The 22140-nt window shown below is 40.8% G+C and overlaps 1 protein-coding gene across 5 annotated transcripts; it reads right to left on the minus strand.

Annotated features, from left to right (window-relative positions):
- Positions 1-118: 118 nt before the first annotated feature.
- Positions 119-20727, minus strand: pbxip1b (pre-B-cell leukemia homeobox interacting protein 1b). Of its 5 annotated transcripts, none has more exons than XM_022204810.2 (11): positions 20604-20727; positions 16888-16964; positions 13966-14041; positions 11353-11414; positions 8785-9166; positions 7652-7882; positions 5957-5980; positions 4038-4090; positions 3626-3739; positions 3276-3510; positions 119-3134 (listed from the first exon to the last, which is right to left on the minus strand). In XM_022204810.2, the coding sequence occupies exons 2-11, from the start codon at positions 16936-16938 to the stop codon at positions 1762-1764; spliced, it is 2601 nt and encodes an 866-aa protein (XP_022060502.2). In that variant the 5' UTR covers positions 16939-16964; positions 20604-20727; the 3' UTR covers positions 119-1761. The 5 variants fall into 5 exon arrangements, with proteins under 5 accessions (XP_022060502.2, XP_022060506.2, XP_022060505.2 ...); XM_022204814.2 differs by having other exon boundaries at positions 119-3131; positions 3420-3510; positions 20604-20681; XM_022204813.2 differs by having other exon boundaries at positions 3420-3510; positions 20604-20681.
- Positions 20728-22140: the final 1413 nt, after the last annotated feature.

Raw genomic sequence — 22140 nt, forward strand, 5'->3', positions numbered from 1 at the left:
AATAAATTTGTTGCCGTGGGTTATCTAGCGCGGCTAGTCTACCAGGAATCATCATATCCGACAACACGAGCACACATTTGCAGGTTTGAAGAAGGTAAAAGAAGACAAAATGGACTCATTTCATCACAGGGAGGTGCTTCCATTTATTATTCTGCTCTTATGACAGCAACAGCAGCCGACACAAACTTCCAAACATCCAAAGTTTGCTAAAACTGCCACACGAAATCCTCCGATAAACAATCTCTACGGTGCAGCAGGAGCTTCAGTCAGCTACGTCTCACAAATTCATCAGCGTGTGAGAACGAAGCGCCAAACTAATCCACGCAAACAAATGCTACACTCATCGCAAAACAATTAGTGCACAACGCGAGTTCCGTACCTGAAGTAAAATATACATGCTCAACATGTCAGTGCCTTCTGTGCCGACCGATTCCTTCCTCTACCCTACGCCAGCTTCTAGAAAATAAGTTAATTATATATCTTGAAATTACAGCCAAAGTTCTTAAATGCGATATGTACAACCGTCAAGGTAAGATCTACGCCGATTTCTCTAATTTCACATCAAATATTCGCTAAATCGTTCCAGCAGTCCGTTTTAAAGCCATCCTTTATTTAAAAAAAAACTGGTTTGTTAACCAACTGTTAAAGATAATCCCACATTAAGAATCAGGCTTAAGTAATTAAACATGAAGATGGCGGACTGTAAGCCCGATCAGCAAATAGGTAAACAGTGCAGAGCAAAGTAGTGTTTGAATAAGACTATAAAGTAAATACTGTAACCAGTGGTGTTGACGTTAGCGGCATGTGCTCAGTCACGTATCAAAAGCTACAACAAGCTACAGAAGTGAGTAAAACCCTGTTCAAACTCACTTAAATTATAGAAACTAACAGCAACTGCAGTGTTTAAGTTGAACAGTCAGTATTAGCTCCTATGTAAATTTAAAAACTTTAAAAATACAGGCCCCACAGTGGAGTTATTCAGATCTGTGGATGGTTCTCCTGCTGGAATATTCCTCTTCTTCCAGCTTCTGCAGACTGGGAGTCATCTGACACCGATTCTTAGTTCATCACTCATCTTTCTGCATCCTTTTCTATCTTTGTGAAGTCTCACAAATAGATGTTTGGCAGTTCTTTTCCGCGTGGAGCCATGACGCAGACACAGATACCGTCCATAGGTCCAAAACTGAGAAGGTTCTGCTGCTTACGGCTCATTTATAACAACGCTGACTGGAAATCACAAGAGATTCTACTTCGGGGCTTGAATTTTCAATACAGTCTTTAGTAAGTTGTTGTTTGATTGTTCATAAGAGGAAATACTCTGTTCAACTTAAAAAATAATGCACCTATTAAGAGTTAATACATTTTAAATTGTCACATGTAATTAATAGTGAACAGGGGTGTACTCACTTCTGTTGTCTGCTGTATGTGGGGCATTTTAGAGAATATTCTCTAGACTCAACATCAGAAGCTATGCTTTTAGAAATTCTTTCTGAAAACATTCTGATGTAGATCCAAGCCCTTTCTATATCCCTTTATACTAAAGGCGTGTGCATGTGTGCAGGTGAAACACAAAACTTCCCAAAACAACGACACAAAATCACAATTGAAATCGCTCGGACCACAGACTGAAGAGAAGCCGTCCTTCAGGAAGGATGGCAGGCTGATAAATGTGTACTTGTAAGCATTTGTGGTCCAATAAGAAGTGTTCCCTTTGAGTAAACCTTCATCCATCCCGACTCCTTTGACAGATCCATCCTTTCATCAGCCACGTCCTCGTTCGCCCTCCTTCCTCCACTCTGATTTGATTCGCTCCTCTTTCTCTCCTGGAATCGAAAACGTCTCCATGACTTCTCTTTCGAACGCTTCCATCTCCTCCTCTATGGCGCTGTCCTCCTCGTCGCCTTCCACCATGTCTTCCAAAATGTCCCCGACGTCCTCGGCGAACTCCTGAAAGCTCATCTGGTCGTGAACAAAGACGCCGTCTTTGAAGAACTCGGCCGCCAGCTTCCTCAGCTCCTCTCTCTTGGATTCGTCCACCCCGGCCTCCTCTGCCTTGGCGAGATACGTCTGGAGGACGGCCTCGAAGTCCGGTAAAGCGACGGGACGCAGGCGTTCGGCCTGAGCGCAGGTTTCCAGGGAGCTGCAGTGCTGCGGAGGTTTGGGGTTGCGCTGCAGGCGGTCTTTCCGCTGCTGCCAGTACTCCGGCTGGTCCAGGGAGGGTTTACGGTGAGAGTGAGGCTGCTTTCCATCGGCATAAAGGTGATCTTCCCCGTGGACGTGATGACCTGTAAATTTATCGCTCTTCTCCCACTTTTCTTTCTTCCCGTCTCCGTTGTGCTTCTTCTCCTTCTGCTTTCCTCTTTTCCACTCTTCCTCTTTCTCGTCCTTCCTCTTCCATTCCTTATCATGTTTTCCATTTCTACTCCACTCCTGCTCGTTCCACTGCTTCCTCTCGTCCTTCCCTGATCTTTCTTTGCCGTGATTTTTGCCGCCCTCAAAGTGCTTCCTCTCGCCCTTTCCTTTATCTTTCCACTCACTTTCCTTCTTCCATTCTTTCTTCTCTCCTTTCTCCTTCCAGTCTTTCTTCTCCCACTTCTCTTTGCCACTTTCCTTATAGCCGTCTTTCACTTTCTTCCATTCCTTCTCTCCCTTCCATTCGTCCTTTCCCTTATGCCTCTCTCCGTGATCCTTTCCTCCCTTCCACTGTTTACCTTCATTCACTTTCTCATGCTTCACCTTCTTCCTCTCTTTCTCCTCCTTCCATTCTTTCTTCTCGCCCTTTCCTATCCACTCTTTCTTTCCTTCCCGATTCTTCCAAGGCTTTCCTTCGTCCCCTCTGCTCATCTTCTCTTTCTTCCACTGTTTTGCTTCATCGTTTTGCCTCTTATGCTTTCCTTCCTTCTCAAACGTTCCCTGCTCGCGTTTTTCCTTTTTACCGCCGTCTTTCCGCTCCTTTTTATCTTCTCCCTTCCATGCAGATTTCTCTTTCCACTCTTTCTTCTCGCCCATGTCGTATTTGACTTTCTTCTTCTTCTCTTTCTGGTCGTCCCATGGCTTCTTAGCTTGCCTGCTGTCTTCTAACTGACCAGTAGGGGGTGATGTAGTGGGCTTCACATGAGCTGCCTGCTCAGCTGCTGCAGGAAACACAAAATAAAGTCAATAAAATTCACAAAAACACAACTGCAAAGAAGTGAGAGTCTCAGAAAAGAAGGAAAAACATGCTGAACTCTCCCTAGCTGTAATATCTATCATCCTTCTGCCTCGTCCCTTTGTACCTGAGGAGAGTTTTAATTCAGTCACAGTGGATCTCAGAGTTTCTAGCTCTTTCTGTAGGGCCGGCACAGACTCCAGATCTTTCTTCATCCTCTCGTTCTCTTTCTGAAGGACAGGGAGAGAGGCCATCTGTGTCTTCAACCTACTGTTTTCCTTCTCCACCTCCTCCCAGTGCCGACGCTCCTTCGCTCCCTCTGCTGCCTGTCCCTTGGCTACTTTTAGCTCCTCTTTCTGTGCCTGTTTTAAAGAGGAAGAACAGGGGAAAAAAAAGGGAGGCTCCGGTGAGAATACGGCACACTCGTCCGACACACATTTGAGCATCTTACAGCAGAGAGACAGAATGGAGTCGCACCTGAAGCTGGGCCTGTAACACCGAAATCTGCTGGCTCCCTTCTGCTAACTTATTTAGAAGCTGCGAACTGTCGGCGTCCACTGGGGGCGGAGGGGCCTCTGGATTAAGCCACTCCTGTCAACAAATTGCACACACGGTTCAACACAATGCCAGGATTTGGGGCGACTTCTCGTAATTGCTTTTCTTTTTTCCTTCCACGCAGAGTGGCTGAGAAGGAAAAGAGCTGTTTGTGAGCTGATGAAGAACAGAGGAGCACAGTTGGTAGACAATAGCGGCTAACGCTGCCAGTGTTGTGGGTGGTCTCCTGCTAAGCATAACACACTAAAGATTCATGTAAAATGAGTACACAAAAATGGCATTTATAATGAATAAAAGCTGGACAGAACGGAGGGAGAACAGACGCCGCACTGACCTGTTTTCCTGGTACTTCTGCACCTTTCACATCCGCCGGGCCGTAGTCGCTTTCTGCAAATCGTTATGCAAAGATTAATGTCGATGCAGATGAAGTGCACACTGTTTAAGAGCATGCAAAATCTATATACGGCATTGCACATTGCAGGTTTTTACAATAAAATGCAGCTGTGCAGGTAAAAGGCATTCGTGCTACAGTTGAGCTCCATGCAAAATTTATATTTATAGCAAATTTTTATTTGATTAATTGGCTTCTTCTGGCTGTAAATGACAAACTAGTGACAAAAAGAGAATAAACTATTGCGTCTGAGCTTCAATGCTGTCACAAGGAGCAGTTTTTTTTCTGCAGACTGCCTAATGCTTTCCTCCACAATCTCAATGCTTCCTCTTTTCTCACGATGCCGTTTCCTTTAGCTGCTTGCAATTAACCAGTAACTCACTACAGAACTGCAGTTTATAGTGTATTAGAACATGGTACAAAAAAGCAGGAACATCTGTAATTATACAGAAGCTGCATTTTCTTCAAAGTGTCAGCAATTTCAGAAAGGATTAATAACTCTGGGCATGACATTTTTTAGGAGCCACGCAAAAAATACACAGAGCTAGTCAAAATTCATCATTAACACGGTGTTTCCTGTCTTTTCTTATTTGTTGATGCCATTTCCAGCCAGAATAAACTTCTAAAAACTCACTATAAATAAGAAAAGCACTCCGCCAAGGCTTTTCAATCCCCCATATGGCATTGTCAAAAATGCAGCATTGTTTTTTTTTCCTTTTAGCAATGCAGCATTTGTTTATGAGTTCTTGATGATCAGAAATCACAGCAACATAGAATGTGGTCATTTAATGTCAGCCTGTCCTCAAACCAAAAACGACCACATAGGTTGTCTGTACATGCCTGTATTATGACCGAGTGTTACGTTTTGACCATGCGACCTCTAGCGGTTGAGTAAATATCGACACTCCGGTGTCGCAGGTGAAACGTCACCATGAACAAACTTTTATCTAACACTATCCCTATCCCTCACCCTATCCCTAACCATAACCCTAAACTCGTGTTGGGAAAGTGAGGAAAAAGCCGTTTCGAGAGGGAAAAGCCGTTTCTCGAATTAAATCCTGTAATGCGTTTCTTTTCCCCGTAGGGGCGCTAACGTAAATACGCTCTCATGGGTCGTATTCCGGTGCACGTTACATACAACCGCTGTGGTCGTATGAATTTGAGGACTTGTTGTTTAATGTGGATGTACCCACAAACAAAGCTGCATCACTGCCAAAATCTAATCGCTTGGTCCTTGTGTCATTTCCGACATTCCTTGAAAATTTCATTCAAATCCATTCGTCCGTTTTTGAGTAATGTTGCACACAGACGGAATAACAGACGGACAAACGTACGCCGATCGTCACGCAACTCCGCCGCATTTCTTGGCGGAGTAAAAAATTTGGTTTGGCCTTGCGGGGGATTAACTGTATGTAACTGAATAAAAACATGAAATATGAGGTTTAATATATTAATTGCTGATTGAAAACCTTTTACTTTATCCCGTTTTCACAAAGTTTTACCCTGAGCATGCTCTTTAAACCGGTAAAAATCTGAAAAATCCAGTGACTGGCACAGAAAAAGTGCACATTTACAGCATGTCATTATTAAGCTCCTTCAGATTCTACACAGATTTGATTCAGTACAAGGTTTTCTTTTAAAAACAGCAAATAATCCTCTCTGCAACACTCACTTCATCCCTCCTTCTCCCACCCACTCGCACACCTTTAAAAGCGTGGAGAGCTTTTTAAAAACAGCATCAGGTGCAAAGTGTTTTCTCTGCATGCAAAAATCACACACAGAAACGCATGCTGTGGCCAAATGACACACACACACACACACACACACACACACACACACAACAACACACAGAAACAACCTACCCTCATCCAGGTCCATGAAAACACCTGCAGGTCATAACACACCTCAGTCTCAGAGCGCCTTCATCTCGTCCACACACTATCTGACCTCATTTTACACGTTTAACGATGTTTTTATGCTCCGGTCACATTTTCCCCTCACTGTGGGTTCATTTTTCACTGCGATATAAAGTCCTGCATCTCTATGGAAACAGCACAACCACGAATAGGAGTAGAAAGAACCTAAAAATGTATTTTGTGCAGGATAACAAAATCACAAGATCATAAATAAAAGACTAATCAAAAGTTGAATTTCTTCAGCATTTACTTGCATTTTCCCCAGTGCACACCCATACTGGATAAAATGAGGGCTCCATATGCGTTAGACATTTCACTATTTACATTTTTACAACCTCTACGCACTGAACATCGCTTAAGATGTTTCACCGAGCTGAACATATCTTCCAACAATTCTCTCCTCTGTTCACCGTTTCTGAGCCGTGCTGCATTTATTTTATTCATCCACTAGCTCTGGTTTTCCTCAGTCTCTATCATTTGCGTCTATACTCGTCTCCTCGTTGCTCTGAGCAAACACAGTCTGCAGTTCGGCCGAAAATGCACGAAATTTTCGAATCTCAATTTACACTTTTGATAGAAAAAGAATAATGCAGAGTTTAATATTTGAAGAAGTGGTAAAAAAATATATATTTTCGATTAAATCTCACAATTTTAACGTCAGATTTGGTTAGTTTTCCCAACTAAACTGCACAGCACACGTTTAAGCTAAAAGACAATCGGAAAGTTAAAAATCCGTAGATCTTTTCTGTTTTTATGGCTTCTTCTTTGGTAAATGGTGCAATTCTTTGATTGTTGAATCAAGCATGGCTTTCTAGTTGTGATGACGAGTGGAGAATATTTTGCAAAATGTTTTATTTATGGCAAATTTTTAAACAAGGCGTAGAAAATAAAGTAATTTTAATAAAATATCAAGATTTTAAGCCTAGATTTGATTAATTTCATTAATGAAATTGCACGTCTGAAATGTTGGAAAGTTAAAAATCCAACGATTACTTCTGGTATTTTACAGTTTCTAGCTCTGACAAATGGTGTCATTTTGCCACTTTTTTCACATCTAAAATGCATTTTAAACTCACAGGCAGGTTTTGGGCTTCAGAGGGTTAAAATCCGTCTAAACCAGGCGTGAACTAAACGTGACGTCACCCGTTGGTTTCAACGCCGAGAAAATGAAGCCCAGGTTTTGCTACTTCCTGGTCGCCATTTTGGATTTTTTGGAGCCAGTGACGTAAAAAGCGTCATCAAACAGACTGGACCGGAGAGCAACTAGGGGCAGGACCAGTCAATGGGACTGTCAATCAAGTATAGCCACGCCCCCTGGCTCCGCCAACTTTAACAATTTATTTAAAACTCAGTATTGATTTATTTTAAGATCGGCCACCTGATCTCTCATTTTGACCATGAAAACTAACGAGAAAGAAATCCTGAGCTGTAGAAAATCAATCTATCAAGTTTTATTTTTTCCAAAAATGAATTGGGGTCTATGGAGCAAAAGCTTTTTGGAGCCAACCCTAGCGGACGGCGTGATATTGCAAGTTTTTGACACTTCCGGGTTGGCTTCAATTCTGGAGCCAGATGCTACGTCCACTATATATACAGTCTATGGTCTAAATTAACATCAGCACTGACGTTCAGCTTCTCTACCTGAGAAGAAGATGGTGCCGAGGCCCAACAGGATCACGGCTCCCAGGATGCACTTGTTCACAGAGAAGCCGCTGTCTTCCTCCCGCTGTGGCACCTGGAAGTCTTCATCTTCCTCCTCCTCCTCTCTCCTTCCGACCCTCTCCAGCGCTGCCAGGAGAGACCTTCTCCTCCTCACCTCCGGCTCCCCCTCCTCCCCCGTCTTCTCACCCGCCTCCGAATCCTCAGGGGAGTCTGGAAACGGCATGAAAGCGGCTATTAAGTATTTATAAAATGGCAAATATTAAATTTACAGGTAAATTCATTATATTTATGGGCACCCCAGGACATAAACTGTAAATACAGCAGAGCACCGACTCATTAGACACTTGTTTTATTACTCGAAAAACAAAGTTGTTGCATCTTATTGGGCACAAACTTCCATTCTTGTGTTAGATAGCACTACAGCTATCTAAAGCAAGCTTCTCAAGGGAGGCAAGACTTGATTCTTGTTCGCTCTGCTGTGCATAGTACGCCGGGCAATTTGCTGCATTGCCATTTTCCTTTAATCTGGCAAAAATCTCGAATAAATTCTTCACTTTTTAAACTTCTGGTCCCCTGAAAGAACACAGTTTAAAGTTTCCCAGCTGTTCACGTCTCAATTTATTACTGAGAAGCAATGGGAATATGGAAACGAGCACTGTAAAACAAAAAACCCGCTGATGCTGAACTCTAGTGACAAAGAAATGCAGAACAGAGCAAAAGGAAACTAATCTTTTGATGCTGTAGCGACACAGAGAGCTGCAGACCAAAAAGCACATACACTGCAAAAAAAAAAGAAAAAGAAAAGAACTTTAGAGGTCCCTCTGAAGCCAATTTATTTCTGCAGGGCGTCATGCAACTCAAAGTTTTCCCGTCACATCATGCTCCCTGCCTCATACCAACCACAGCCTCTCCAGACAACCTCCTGGCCCAGATACTGAACAAGTCCAGAACCAGCTGGTCCACCAAGTACACTTCAAACACAAATGGCACATGTGGCAGAAAAGAAAGGATACAGGCGTGCTGGTGATGATGATGATCGTAGCCATGAAAACAGTGGCAGTTATTAAAGGATTTATAGGAAAAACAACCCGATTAACTCCACACGTTCATACCTGCCTGTTTCCCCAAGTCGGCCGACCTCTGGCGCTCCGACTCCTCCCCTTCCAGGTGAAGCTCCTCCCCGTTCAGGTGACGATGCAGCGTCTCGTCCCGATTGAGCTTCTCTTCGTCCGGCGCGAACGCCGCACTCCCGACGGTCTCGGTGCTCAGCAGCGAGGCTGGAGGCTCGTCAGGGGAGGAGGTGACGCAGGTGTAGGATTCGGAGGAGGAATCGGGGTCGGGGCTGAGCTCCGCCGGGCCCTCAGATGAGCCCTCCGTCTGGCCGACTTCATGGACGGAGCTGCCAGAGGCCTCCAGAGCGGAAGAAATGGGGGCTTCGGTGACAGCTGTGGGCTCGGAGGCCTCGCTTAGCTCTGCTGGTTTTTCTTCTGACACCTGGACAGAAGAATCAGGTCATAAAAAAAAAGAGGCTTCGGGCAGCAAATGCACTACTGCTCACTTAGAAATGCCATTAATTTTTTGAAAGAAAAGCATTTTTTTTTCAATGAAGATAACATTAAATGAATGCTAAATCCAGTCTAGACATTGTTAATGTGGTAAATGACTATTGTAGTTGGAAACAGCTGATTTTTAATGGAATATCGCCATAGGGGTACAGAGGAACATTTCCAGCAACCATCACTCCTGTGTTCTAATGCTACATTGTGTTAGCTAATGCTGTTGAAAGGCTCATTGGTGATTAGAAAACCCTTGTGCAGTTGTGTTAGCACATGGATAAAAGCGGGAGATTTCATAGAAAACATGAAATTGTCCGGGTGAACGGTAGTGTATATTCTAGCATTTGTGGATGAAACACAAACGATGCAAGCTTCCGGCACGTCCCCACAATATGTTTAACACTCAAGCAGAAGCGTAGAACAATTACTAGAAGATAAGACATGTTTGTGACGTTGAGCATCTGCCGTGAATAAGTCTATTACTAAAAAACGTTTTATAGGTTCTTGAACATTCTGAATCCCAAAATCCACCAATGGATTCTTCAACAAAAAATAAAAACACAATACCACCATTTATTAGTTAAAAACAGGAAGAATTGTCCCTTGAACTATCTGTAACAAGCATTTCTATGTGGAAAATTAGCCAAATCTAAACATAAAATCATGACATTCCATTAAAATAATTTTTATTCAACAAATCTCATTTAAAAAATCCTTTCAAATAAACTGAACACTTTAAACATATTCGTATACAAGTCATTCTCAAAATTGTAATATAGATATGTGCAACATCCACAGCTCACAGAAGCTTCAGCTTTCTGGCAAAGCTAAAATTGTCACAACATTCTATTTAAAATGAAGCACTGCAGTGCTTCAAATGCCCTAGCTATAAATCATATTCTCAAGATATAATCTAATGTGCCTGTTTGATACAGAAAGCAGCAAAAAAATCTCATTATTTTGATTAATTTGTTTTTGCGTTAGTGGAAAAGAAAATTAAAAGCAACCATTTCACTAGACTTGTATTATGCATCTTCCATAATAATCACAGAATAATTATTTATGCACATTGTTCATCCATAGGTTGCACCAGATTCTGTAAGAAATAAAAAAAAATGCAGCAAAACTGAGACATCATGACTGACTGGTTAAAATGAGAAACTGATGGGAAAACAACACATTCTGCATCAATAAAATAAATGCAGTGTAGCTCAAAAACCATAAACAGAGGAGGAAGTAGTCTGTAGATACAGGGTGACCCAAAAAATAGTTTACACTGGCAGAATACAACTTTAATACCATGTTTATTCAGCTTAGAATTAGAATTTATTCACAAATTATACATCGTTGTCAAGAGCATGTACAGTAGATTCTACTTTTCAATGTGCCCCCCCACTTAAGTGTAAGAGTGAGTAGTGTAGATTTTTTTAAGTCAGTCTTAAATTTTCATCTTTTTTTTCATTTAATGGCAGATCCATTCAGCACGGTGAAACATCTTTCTACAGCTGATGAGCAGAGTAGAGAGGAAAAGTTTATAGAGGCTGTAAAAATATCTAGTGTGTGGAGTCGAAGCTTGATTTTCCAGTAATGGAAAATGCAAACGTTGGACATGTTTATTTCAAGTTTCATGCGCAACATTACAACAATAAATAAAAGAAATTCAACTTTTGCTTTTCCTTTTTAATGATTTTGACATTTCTCTCTGCTTCTTCATGGTTGTTCCGTTTCCATTGAGATGCAGGACTTTTTTTTTTTTTTTTTAATAGTGCAGTGAAAAAAGACTCCACAGTGAATAATAATTTGACAGAACCAGAAATTGCTTCAGAGGGTTCAGGTCAAGCGTTGGGCTGGCATTATTTGTAGCTAAGTGCAACTCAAATGAATCACTTTCCAAACACGAGCACCGAGTTAGAAACATCAGAGCTGGGAGTCAGAATCAAGTGCTCCTCTTGAATGTGGTAAAAATAGTTTTATAAGCATCATCTGGCAGTTCAAAAGTGAGCAACATGGAACAGCTACCAAATAAAAAACTGCAGAATGCTTTCACCGGCCAGTCACGGCTACATATTCACATTAAGGTGAGTGACAAATGGAGTTATTACACAACAGGACAGGACTTCTTACTGTGTCGTCCAGCAGGGCCGGTCCTTCTGCAGCGTTCGCAGGCTGGTTGTTCTCCCCAGAACCTGGATCAGCAGACACAAGAGGGACGCAGTTTAGTGCAGCACGTCGACATTTCTTAATTGTGACTCCATGAAACAAAGAAATTCTGACAGCGACACGGTGTGCAGAATGATGAGCAGCGGTGATGTGCTCTGTTTGTTTGCACTTCTACGCTTATTTTTATGTAGGAAAAGAGGCAAAAGTACAAAATTAAACCAAAAAATTTGGGCAGATTTGTGTGTTAGAAGTAGGGTTTCTTGTTCCATTAAAGCTGTTTTTTCTTTTTGCATTTTTAGCATAAAAATCAAGAGTAACACTTCAGCATACTGAGATTACACTTCTTCACCTTCTTTGGTTCTGCTTTGACTTCAGAAAATTGAACCCACAATGGTTTGTTACCGTAATTTCCGGACTATAAGCTGCTACTTTTTTCTCACGCTTTGGACCTTGCGGCTCATACAACGATGCGGCTAATGTATAGATTTTTACCTGCGAGCTTCATGCCATCACTAAGTTTAGCCTCGTCACATCGGACCAATAAAATTACCAAACAGGTCCCAGTGGACCATTGACACTGTTCAAATTAAATCAAACCCACTAAATTCTTCAGATCAGTCATTCTGCGCTTCATGCACACAACCTCATCATGGAAAACACACAAAGAAATGCGTATGGTGCAGCTGTTGTAGGCCAAGCCTGCTCTCCTTTAACGTCGGCAGGTGACACTGTGTGTGAGAGAGTGAGAGTGTGTGTGTGTGTGTGTGTGTGTAAGTGTGACGTGAGGAGGAGCGCTGCAGCTGTATGTGTGTTGCAGACACGAGTGTGGAAACGGAGGCAGAGCAAAATGCACCACGATGACATACAATACAATAAAAAACTTAACTCATTCGCTGCCAATGACGTCTATAGACGTCAATCATGTTTTTTGACTGGGGGGGCTGCAGGACAGTCTGGCGGAGCTTGTCGGTGAAAATCCTGGAGTTTTGGAACGTGAGAGTGTTGCGGTGGGCCAAAAGAATGGCAAAGACGGTGACCATGGTGGGGCGACAGCAAAAAGTGCCGTTGCCAAAAGCCGCTGGCGATCAAAGCCGCGCTAGGTTTCGGTTTCGCCACCATCGCTCTCTTCAGCTCATCTGACGAAGCCGAGTCAGATGAGTTTAGAGCGAGCACACACACACACAGAGACACACACACACACACACACACACACACACACACACACACACACCTAAAAATAGATTGTTTATATTTTGTAAGATATATTGTTCTGAACCAAAATGTTGACTTGTGTTGTTTGTAAATAAATGATTTAGCTAACAAAAGGTTAAAAAGTTGACCTCAAAATGCTTTTTCCGAGTTGTTTTTGTTGTTTCATATAAGTAAACAACTGTTCAGTTGTGTGGGATGTCACTAAACCAAAAAATATTGGCATCAAAGTGATTGATGTGCCTCTCTGTACAAAAAGCTCGTTATCTCTGTCTTTTGGTCAAAAACAGGTGTTTTTGCTGAAACTACCCTATGTTCTGCTGCCGATAACTTCAGAACCGAAAATGCTAGAAACAAACTTTTTTTTCCTGAAGAAAGAAGAGAATCTACACTTTCTTTGGATAGTTTCAATGTTTATGTAGTCGTAAAACTTGATATTCTGTAGATCTTGAAAAATCTGTCAAGATTCTTAAAAACTCTGGCAGTAGGGGGCTCTTTGCTCTGAAAACGGCTGGCAGCCAATGAGTTAAAGATAAGTTTTAGCTAAGCGTGCTAGTGCTACCCGAGGCTGCCCAACCATGGTTCGGGGGCCGGCAGAATCGGGTCGGTAACACAGCTTTTAGGTTAAAGGCAATTAATTGATCTGCCTGTCGAAGAATGAAATAGAGCTGCTGCCCGTTAGCTTGGCATCAATGAATCAACGGTGAGACGTTGGAGTCGGCAGCGTGAACCTCTCAATGTGTTTCACTGCCGTGTTACAGGAACTGTTTGGGAAAAAAAGTATGTATTTAATTACAAGTTAAAAAGAAAATCTTTCTGTGCAAATATCTCATGTTACAACGTGGACACCCACGGCTTATAGTCAGGTGCAGCTTATATATGTGCAAAACTTTTTTTTTAAATTTAGTGGGTGCGGCTTATATTCCAGTGCGCTCAATAGTCCGGAAATTACGGCAGTTTTCAGAGAAATGCTTTTCTTTTACTACCACTGTTTTCTTACTACCTGCTGAAATCACTTTAAATCGTTGTGCCTTGAAATGTGTGAATACTGGATGTTGACTTTTAATATTTAGTATTTCTATAGATTTTAAATTTGAAGTATTTTCTTTATAGAATTGGAGATTAAGTGTTTTTAGAGTATATACTAACCTTTAATGTTAATCTGGTTACTAACCTGCCTGTTTTCTCTTCTGTTGTTGCATATAAGCTACTAAACATTTAAATTTCTCTCAGGATTAATAGTATCTATCTATCTATGGTGCACTCAATTCAAGTAGTATAAAGTCTGATTCTACAGCAGAACATCCTGCAGGAAAGGTTGCTATCCAGTGCTTAGCTCAAGCAGCATAAAATAAACTGTGAGGACACCTGATGTAGACGTCTGGTTTTCTTCATTCTGCTCCGTCCCCTCTGCCAAAGGCCTCAGGGTTTCAGCAACAGGTTCCTAAATCAAACACAGAAACAGCAGACAGTCCTGGTTATCACTTATTCCTGGTTCCTTGAGTTGCAGGTGGTTTGAGTTAATACAAACAGTAAAATCCTGCCTTTATAATAATGCATGAGCAACAAGAAGACGATTTTCTGCATTATGTGGCTTTCCTTTGAATTCGTTAGGGGTGTCAAAATGAGCTTATTTCAGGGGGAACATACAGCCTAATTACATTTTAAGTACTGTAGGTCGGACCAGGAGGATCAGAGCATAAGAACCAAAACATAAATAATGACAACACCACATCGTCCTCATTTGTTTTAGTGCAAAAAAGTACAATTCTGAAAATGTTCACATTTAAGGAGCGATCTTTTTTTTTTTTTTTTTTTTTTTTTTACAAAATTATGCTTCAGTTTATCATTTACACGTCACAACTTACAGATCACAGAGTGTCTACAAAGAAACAACATTTAGTCTTTGGTTTGCGGAACTGAATAATACAGTATTTTATTTTATGACAAAAATGACCAAAGCCAGAAAAAAACAAGACAAAATGTTACAAAAACGAGACACAATGCAACAACAACAAAAAACTGGATAAACGACACAAGCGAGACAAAAAAAAGACACAAAACGACAAAAATGAGACCAAAAAAAACAATGAATGAAGCAAAACACGAAATGACAAAACAAGCGAGACAAAAGGGAAACGCAAACCGACAAAACAAGAAACATAACGACAAAAACACGAGACAAACAAATAAAATTAAGACAAAAATAAAACAACCACCAAGACAAAATTTTTCAAAAACAAGACACAAAATGAGACAAAAAAAAAGATGCGAGACAAAAAGGAAACACAAACCAACAAAAACAAACCGACAAAAAAGACATCTTTTCAAAAACGAGACACAAAATGACAAAAATGAGACAAAAACAAACATGCGAGACAAAAAGGAAACACAAACCAACAAAAACAAGAAACAAACCGACAAAAAAAGGACAACATTTCACAAAAACGAGACACAAAACAACAATAAGTATATAGTATTTTACTTTATGATCAAAACAACTTTCCAAGGTCTAGAAATTATTTTCAATTTAAAGTTTTACAAATTTACAATTTGCAGTTCATGTCCTATGGGCCAGATCTGGCGGGCTCTTGTTTGACACCATTTATCTGACTATATTTACATAGTTTAAGTCATATTTGCAGTGCCAGGCATCTACAGTGTAGTATTAATTCATTTACTAAATAAAGGATGCGATTATTTCCTCTAATCTCTCTCTATCAAGGTAAACAAGGACTTAATAGTAGCTGTAGGGGCAGAAAAGTTACTTTATTTGAGTGTAAAGAGCTTCAATACGGAGAACAGATACTGAAGATCTGTGTTGCGTTCACTGTCACAGGAGACAAACAAAGAGTCGCTGTTAATCTCACGTTACTATGACGATCTCCGGTGTTCTTCACGTCTTAAACGCCTCAGAAACACTGAGCTACATAAAGTAATTGTAACCATAATGACAGTGGTCTCTCTTTCGGTTTGCATTTCTGCGTTTACTCCGGGCGCAGCAGATGTCCAATCCTGTTCTCGTTTTGTAGCAGCATCTGCTGAATTAATCCGGTGTTCTGAGACAATTACACCGGTCGCCATGTTCACCTGTTCATCGAGAAACTCAGCTGTTGCCGAGTTGGCTCAGCTGTTGACTCAAGATTTATCACTACAAACAGAGATGGGAGGACACGCAGGCATTTAACTCGTGAAGTTACACACTGATAGCTTGGAAAATCCAAACTGAATCTCCATGTAATCTCCTATCTCCATGTTAGGAGATACAGGAGAGTCAGTTTGGCATTGGGCGAATTGAATCGCGTTTCCCTCCCGGTACAGTTTGGTACGACCAATCATAGCACGGGAGGCGGGAGTTAATGCTGCGTCATCTTCAGCGCCTGGATTACCCATAAAACACCTGCGCACCTCCCGTAACCAAACACAAACATTAACAAAGTTATTCCTAACACCGCTAATCGTTCGGAAGGAGTCTTTTGTTGCGTAACCTTTTCAAAAATAAATGTTGTACTTGAGAGTACTCCATGTATTCGCAGATTTTTGTGACAAAAACGGCAGTAATCATTCACCGCGACGCTTTCTCGGCTGCATGCCATTGTTGTTTGGACTACATGGACTTCAAGGTCGATTTGTTTGTGCGTCACATCCGTGTTACGCTGATTGGTTCTTTCTCGTTCAAGCTGCATTCGTTAGCCCCTCCTTTTTGAAATCGTCTCCTATCATCACAATGCCAGACTCCCTTTATTTGTATTTATATTAATACATAAATAAAGTCAGTCTGGATTTTCCAGGCAAACACACTGACAGTTGTAGATTAGTTGTTTAAAGCAAACCAGCACAAGACAAATGTATTTAAGAACCAGTAAGTTGAATTTAAATTAGATTTTATTCTTGATTGCTTTTATAATGTGATTTTTGGAGCCACTTCTCGAATGCCCAACCCTTCAGATGACACATAAATGATCATTTGGACACTAATGCTGGAACACTTTCAGCTAAAGAGACCATAAAGACTTTTTATAATCACATCCGAGCATCTTTAAAGACTGAATATCACCCTGTTTGACACCATCTCCTGCTTAAGTCCCACTAAACAAGCCAGTTAAACCAGAAAAAATAAGAAAAGCCTCGTTACAGAAACCATGTTCATATTCAGGTGACCCAATAGAAGATCTACTGGGACAACTGGGAGTTTTCTTATTAAAAATAATAATGCGTTTTCAATGGGGTCATGCACAGACACTCCACATGTTCTAGTGCTCTGTGCAGAGATGACAATAATGACGATACCTCAGAAGAGAGGATGGTCCAGCTGTTGTTAGCGCCGCTGCCACCAGACATGGCCCCCTAGAGGCTTTGTCTGTCTCCTGCAACACAAGAACAACACACAGGGCAAATTAAAGAAGGAACCAAAAGAGGAAGAGGAAACTGTGCGATTTCCCACCACAAAAATCAGCATATTTTAACTCTCTGAACTCCAGAACTTGTGGGTGGGTTTGAAAGGCACATTATGTTTTTAGAAACTTGCAAAAAATCACAGCGTTTATCATCCAGAAACTGCAAAAACAACCATCAGATTTTCAAAAGTCCAACTTCTGTTGAACTAATTATGTGTGACGTGGAGATTGTCAGGAAAACCTAACCAAATTGGAGCCTAAAAAAAATTGCGAGATTGCATCAAAGTCACTTTATTTCATAAGCGTAATGCAAAAATATATCAAAAATAGACAGTTTGTTGAGGCATAATATTGTTGAAATTGCAATTATAAAACAAGTTTACAGGTTATTATGCCCTGATTTTACTGGTCCAGCCCACATAAGATTAAACTGGGCTACGTAGAATAGAATAGAATAGAATGTGCTTTATTGTCATTAGGGTCATTCTGTATGAAATCAACCAGTTTTAAGAAAACTTCCCACCTGACCCTCTCAGAGTTTGCCAAGTTTTTACATACATTTAGTACTTTATATATGATGGGAAAATCCAAAATTTGAATGCTTTATTGTCATTAGTTTCAAAGTTATGGCCATTTGAAGTAGGTAGGGGGGGGATACTGGTCAACTCGTGCGTATGCAAACTTGTGTGTATTGAGTGAATGTAAAATCAGTGTTTTATTATTTATTTATGGTGATGAAACATGGATTTCTAAACCACGGGCAGTTGCTGAATTGTCGTCCCAAACCCTCACCCTAAGCCTTGCATACGCACGAGTTTGAATACGCACGAGTTGACCAGGTACCGTATTATTGCAGCCAAAATTGAGACTTGAAATTTTCGACCATTTTCAGACTTCTATAACGTCTGAACAACAAAAGATAGAGATCTGAAATTTTCAGAATCATATCACAGTGACCTATAGTCCTCAGAAATGTGAAAATATTTACTTTAATTTTACTTTATAACAGAGAATGACAAACTTGCGATTTTAACCTTCGGATTCAAAGGTCAATATCAGCACGTGGGATAGGTGGTATCAAAAAATAAAAGACATCATGTGAAATTACAGGAATTTGCCTAAATTTTGACACCAAGCACAACTTGCTTCTATAAACTCTTCTATGTTTAATGTTGACCTTTGAATCCAAAGGTCGGACAGATATTTTTGGTTTTTAGCTGTTCATATTTCATGCATTACATACCATCGCACTTTCATTTTATACAGATCCAATCCTTAGATAGCCAAATTATACCACATAAAATCTCTAATGGATATGATGATTAGTTTTTGTGTAATGGGAGGCCAAATGTAGCAGTTTAGAAGTTTGTGATGGATAAAATTGCAACTTTGTCATTCTCTGTAACATGCAGTTATAAATATAAAGTAAATATTTTCACATTTCTGAGGAATATAGGTCACTGTGAAATGATTCTGAAAATTTCAGATCTCTGTCTTTTGTTGTTCAGAAGTTATAGAAGTCTGAAAATGGTCAAAAATTTCAAGTCTTAATTTTGGCTGCAATAATAGGGTTCCCCCTACCTACTTCAAATGGCCATAACTTTGAAACTAATGACAATAAAGCATTCAAATTTTGGATTTTCCCATCATATATAATGTACTAAATGTATGTAAAAACTTAGCAAAATCTGAGAGGGTCAGGTGGGGACCACTGGTTGAAATGATATGGAATGACCTATTATACAGTGTACAATGAGACTGGAGATCTTCCCCTTTTCAGTTCAAGCATAGCAGAAGGTCCAAGATAAAAGTCTTAAAAATCTTCAAGGCAGTGCAAACAATCTCTATTTACAAATACACAATATAAATGTCACAAATGATAAATATCTCCAAGAATATATGAGAATTGTTAAGAAAAATAATGTATTGCACTGCAAAAAAGTGCGTTGCACACAAACTAAAATGAGCTTGACACCCTTGATCTATAGCATGTAAACCCATTTCCGCCCACTCTGGGATTAGTAAAACCTGTGTGCACTGAACAAAATGTTGGGGCATTAAATTTCTGACCTTTCTCTCCTTCTTTATGGTTGTTCTGCTTCCACAGAGGTGCAGGAGCAAATAAAAACACTCAGAAAATGGGTTAAAGTTGGGCGAGTAGGAAAAATGTTCTGTTAACTCGGGGAGCAAACAAGGCGCCACCATCTCACCATTACAGCAATGTGTCGCTTTAATAAATTTGCATCCTCTGTGTACACATGCTCAGGATTTGCATGCATGCCTCTGCCATCCAGCCTCACCCATTCTGCCAATAAAGGACCTACTGTAACAGGTTATTAACGTCTTCTGTCGGCACAGGAAGTCCAATTGTACCCATGCATTCAGTTCTTCATTAGTAGTTTGTGAGCGCCGTGGGCCTTTTGGTCACCCTGGCTTTTGACTAGAAGAGGAATGTTTTGGCAGAGAGACGGGTAACTAAGGCCGGCACTATTCTGGAGACAGTCCGCTTTAAAGTTCTGGCGAAAACACACAAATTTAAACTGTATATAAGACATTCTCTGCCATAGTGCATATGTCGAGTGGAGGTTTTCTGACCTACAAGTGTCAGGTATTACCTTTCTGTGAAGCTTTTCCTCTCAAGCAGTAATGCATAAGTGATTATGTGTAGTCCAGCTTTGTTCTATAAACGCACTCAAGTTAATACCACATTGTCTGGGTAATGACACACTTCACTCCCCAAATTCAATTCTCTCCCAACTCCGGCAATTTAGGTCTCCTAATCGAGTGCCTCCCAAGAGGAGTCTTCTGAATCTAGCCTGGGGCCCGAGGAGCATTGTGGAGCATATAGTGGAATGGGTTTAAATAGATGCCGGCTAAATATAGCCACCATGAGATTGAGTGGAGAAGAAGAAGATGGCCATGGGGAGCACAACAGAGGCAGCGATGTGTTCTAAGGACAGTTTTAAAAGGATTGCTCTGCATGCACCATGAACCCGGCGGCTTTCAGCAAAGAGAGAGAAATAAATCAGCTTTACTGGGATTTATTTGCTCATGTTTAAGAGCAACATCTAATTTAACCTGTGATTCTCAAGCTTTGCATATTAGATCCTTCAATGTTTAAAGGTGCATTAGTGGCTTTATTCTTGGGGTAAATTAATGGGAGCACCTTGTGTCTCTGCAAGTGGGGAAAAAGTGACCAAAAAAGGTCAAGAGAACAAACTGCAGGACATTCCAGTGTTGGTCTGAGAGCTCACACAGCATCAGAAACAGGACTTAGTGTTATTATCATGCACAGGGGTTAGCTTGGACTGGAGGAGCCTGTGGTGAGGAAATGTCATGTGGCGATGGATTATAATACACGTTAACACCGGGAAAACTCACAAATATCACTTTGATACACACTTTGAAAACCAAACTTGTTGAAAAACGACTCAATGTGACACGAAAACTGCTCACGTTAGCTTAAAAACACACTTTTCCCACTTTAGCCGAGCAACCAGGAAAACGTGAAGCGACGCAAGCGACGCAGTAAAACAATAACCAACAGAATAAAAGACGTTATTTTCCATTTAAAAACTACTTTTCAGCGACAAACTGAGCTTATCTTACCGTGCTCGGTCACTTTTCTTCAGTGTGTCCCAGATACAGCTGCCACTTCTCACTGAGTCTCCACATCCAACTTGACAAACTCGCCTCCTGAACTTCTTGAGCCACACGCCTCTCGTCCAATCACAGGCCGCCTAAGCTTAGATCCCGCCTCTTGTCACAGAAATCCACCAATAGCAGCCCGGCGACACTTTCACTCGTTTTAGAAGTTGATTGACACACACAGGTGGAGGATAGCATGTAAAACATACATCTTACATACATGTTAAGCCCCAAATTATACATATTTATATCAACTTTAGATGTACAGTTAATTTTTAATTGGCAAATGGCAAAAGGTGGCAAAACACAGTTTTTGAGGTGTTAATGACAAATTAAAACTATATTTATGCCATTTTTTGTCATGTAATCAGTGTTGAAGTCTGTAGTTCTAGTGTCAAACAGTCTTTCTGCAGGTCCCCACTGAGATTTTCTTCATCTCCAACTCTTTGAGGCCCAAAATGATTCATCCCCCATGCCAAATTTTGTTCTATTATGATATAAACAAAGGGCCAAAGGCAGTAAAACATTGTGTTAGATTGATGCATTTTTAATGATTTTCACCCACATCAAAAATAGTCACCTGAAAGACCTGAAAGATCTTCACCATTTTTGAGCCTCTCCGCGACTCTGTGGACGGTCATCCGGCTGATGTTCAGCTGTTTGAGTATGTCAGACTCGTTGTGGCCAGCACGAAGGAGAGCAGATATCTCAACTCTTTTGACTTCCATCTTGATACAACTTCACCGGAGAACAAATCTGCATTAATGACACCTGCCTATAAGGTAGAACTTTCAGTTTGTTTAATGGAATTTTTCACTCCGACATGTAAACATCTCTAAAGATCATGAAACCGAGTGTAACAGAACTTTTGCAAAGCCCTGTAGTGTGTCTGTCTTGGAGAAGTGGAGTCCTCCTTGGTCTGATCCATGGAGACCAGCCTTGTTGTTGGTCTGCTGGAGTGTCTGATGGACATGTTGCTACCAGAAGTGCTCACATCCATCAGGATGCTCTTGGTGCTGATCCTGGGATTCTTCTTGTCCTCTTCCATTCTTCCAGTGCAGGGCTCACATCTGTCTTCCTAGCAGCCCTTTGACATGTTTCAGTGTGGAGCTCCTTGGACTTTTTCATCATGCTTCAGACTATGGACACTGGACCTTGAAAACACTTTGATAGGACTTTATAGACTTTAGACATCTTGTGAGCAGCTAAAATGTGAAACTGGAGGTTCATCCTGAGATCTTTGGTTTCATGGTAATGACTTGGAACGGACTTTGGAAGTTTATAGTGGATTAGAATGTTCTAGAACATGGTAGGAATCACCAGTAACATCTGGAAGGAGATAAAAGTTGTATTTTCCCAAAAAAAGGCAACAATTTCAAGGTGTAAAACTATTTCTAAACATTTCTCTCATTGGCATTAGATAGTTTCAACATATTCTGATGACTTATTTCTATACATTGATGAACCATTTTCTGTCACTCTCTATTTCTAAACATAT

Source organism: Acanthochromis polyacanthus, chromosome 12 (genome assembly GCF_021347895.1).
Source record: "Acanthochromis polyacanthus isolate Apoly-LR-REF ecotype Palm Island chromosome 12, KAUST_Apoly_ChrSc, whole genome shotgun sequence".
NCBI lineage: Eukaryota > Metazoa > Chordata > Actinopteri > Pomacentridae > Acanthochromis > Acanthochromis polyacanthus.